Source organism: Corticium candelabrum, chromosome 2 (genome assembly GCF_963422355.1).
Source record: "Corticium candelabrum chromosome 2, ooCorCand1.1, whole genome shotgun sequence".
Taxonomy (NCBI): domain Eukaryota; kingdom Metazoa; phylum Porifera; class Homoscleromorpha; order Homosclerophorida; family Plakinidae; genus Corticium; species Corticium candelabrum.
Window position 1 is genome coordinate 2,568,057 of NC_085086.1, and position 1,658 is coordinate 2,569,714.

General features: G+C 44.9%; 1 protein-coding gene across 1 annotated transcript in view; it reads left to right on the forward strand.

The window, feature by feature from the left end:
• The first annotated feature begins 331 nt into the window (after positions 1–331).
• Positions 332–1,658, forward strand: part of LOC134176250 (uncharacterized) — a 4,289-nt gene continuing 2,962 nt past the window's right edge. Inside the window, exon 1 of the mRNA XM_062642930.1 lies at positions 332–1,563. Coding sequence (XP_062498914.1) covers positions 336–1,463 — 1,128 coding nt within the window. The 5' untranslated portion in view covers positions 332–335 and the 3' untranslated portion in view covers positions 1,464–1,563. The remainder of the gene's footprint in view (positions 1,564–1,658) is intronic.

The window sequence follows — 1,658 nt, forward strand, 5'->3', positions numbered from 1 at the left end:
AAACGTGGTCATGGGAGGAGAAATTTGAGATTTGTGTGTGACACAGACACACACACACACACACACACACACACACACACACACACACACACACACACACACACACACACACACACACACACACACAAAGCTCGATGGAGAGCCATGTGGGACCACGCCCATTTCTGTTGTGCGACCCAGCCTTGTCGGCAATAATTTGTGTGAGCGTGAGTGAGTATCAGTGACCTTCGTTTGGAATGGATGGCATGCGTTTGGAATGGATGGTATGCTTTTGTACGCAATTGCAAACAACGTGAGCACTGTGAAGGAGTCTGCTGCTCCAACAATCTTTGGTCATGTCGTATATTCAAGATCATTTCAACGTTCTCATCGTTTGCGCTTTGGAGTCAGAGCTGCAGGCCGCAAAAGCAGTTCTAGAAAACGGAACGAACGGCAAGTTTGAAAACAAATACACACATCCCAGGGATCTCAGCGGCCTCAACGTGCGAGTGTGTGAAGGATGGAATTCTACTGAGATGAAGGTGGGCATGGTCGCACAAACAGATAGGGGAGGGAGCGAGAGTCAAAGGTTGCTTTCCAATCTCGCCAAGTACTTCACGGCTACTGTAGTCATGATGCCGGGCATCTGTGCTGGAGAGGAGATCATGCATGGCCAAGTGGAGCACGGTTGTGTGTTTGTCGCCAAGCGAACGACAGCAGAGATGGGAGGGAGAGTGGATGAAGGCGGGGAATTCCATGCTAAAGCACAATACTGTGAGCTCAACAGTGGTATCCTTGCGTCAGTCAATGAATTGGTTCACGTGGATTCTGATAAATGGTTAAAGTACATTCCAGAAACGGCCGTTCGTCCCAGTCCTCGTTATCTTCAGCAACTCATCCTAGACTTTGCAATGGAGAGTGGAAAGGACGGCATTACCAAAAAAGAGCTATTGGACAAGATGGTGGCCAAGAAATTGCGTGGAATGACTACAATGGAGGAGGCTAAGACTCGTCGCACCTATGATGAAATTCTGAACACAATGCTAAAACAGTCATCTCCTTGGGTTAGTGTATCTCCAACATCAAATTTTAGGTACATTGCTACTGAGGAAGGAAAAGGGTATGCAGCAAACGAAGCTAGTTTTCCTCGCGAAAATGACATCATTGCTATCGTTGATTCCATCCTGTCAGTGTCATGCAAGGATATGAACCTGAAGGCAGAGTTGAGTGCTTACAAAACACGCGTGGCTGACAGAAAGGTGAAGGCAGTTGACATGGAAGCTTACTACTTTATGAATCAAGCTATTGAGAGCTTCAAGAGAAACGAAGTACCAGGCAAAGCAGTCGTCATTAAAAGCATCTCTGACTATGGCTCTAATGCAAGCAAAGGACACTATTTTCTTGAGTATGCTGCCAGCACATCCGCTGCCTTTCTAAGGCATCTGATGACAGTCAAACAATATCTTTTTGGTAATTACTTTTAGCACAATATTCTAATTGGTTATCACACATCTTAATGTTGACTGTAATTAGTTGATGAAGAATCTCAAATGACGAAAACTCAAGGAGGACAACCACAACAAGGTCAGTAAGTGAATGTTATGGTTGTAGATAGTAGATGTACACTGTAGTGGTGTAAAACTGTTAATGACATGTTTTGTTCATCATGTGACATTTCA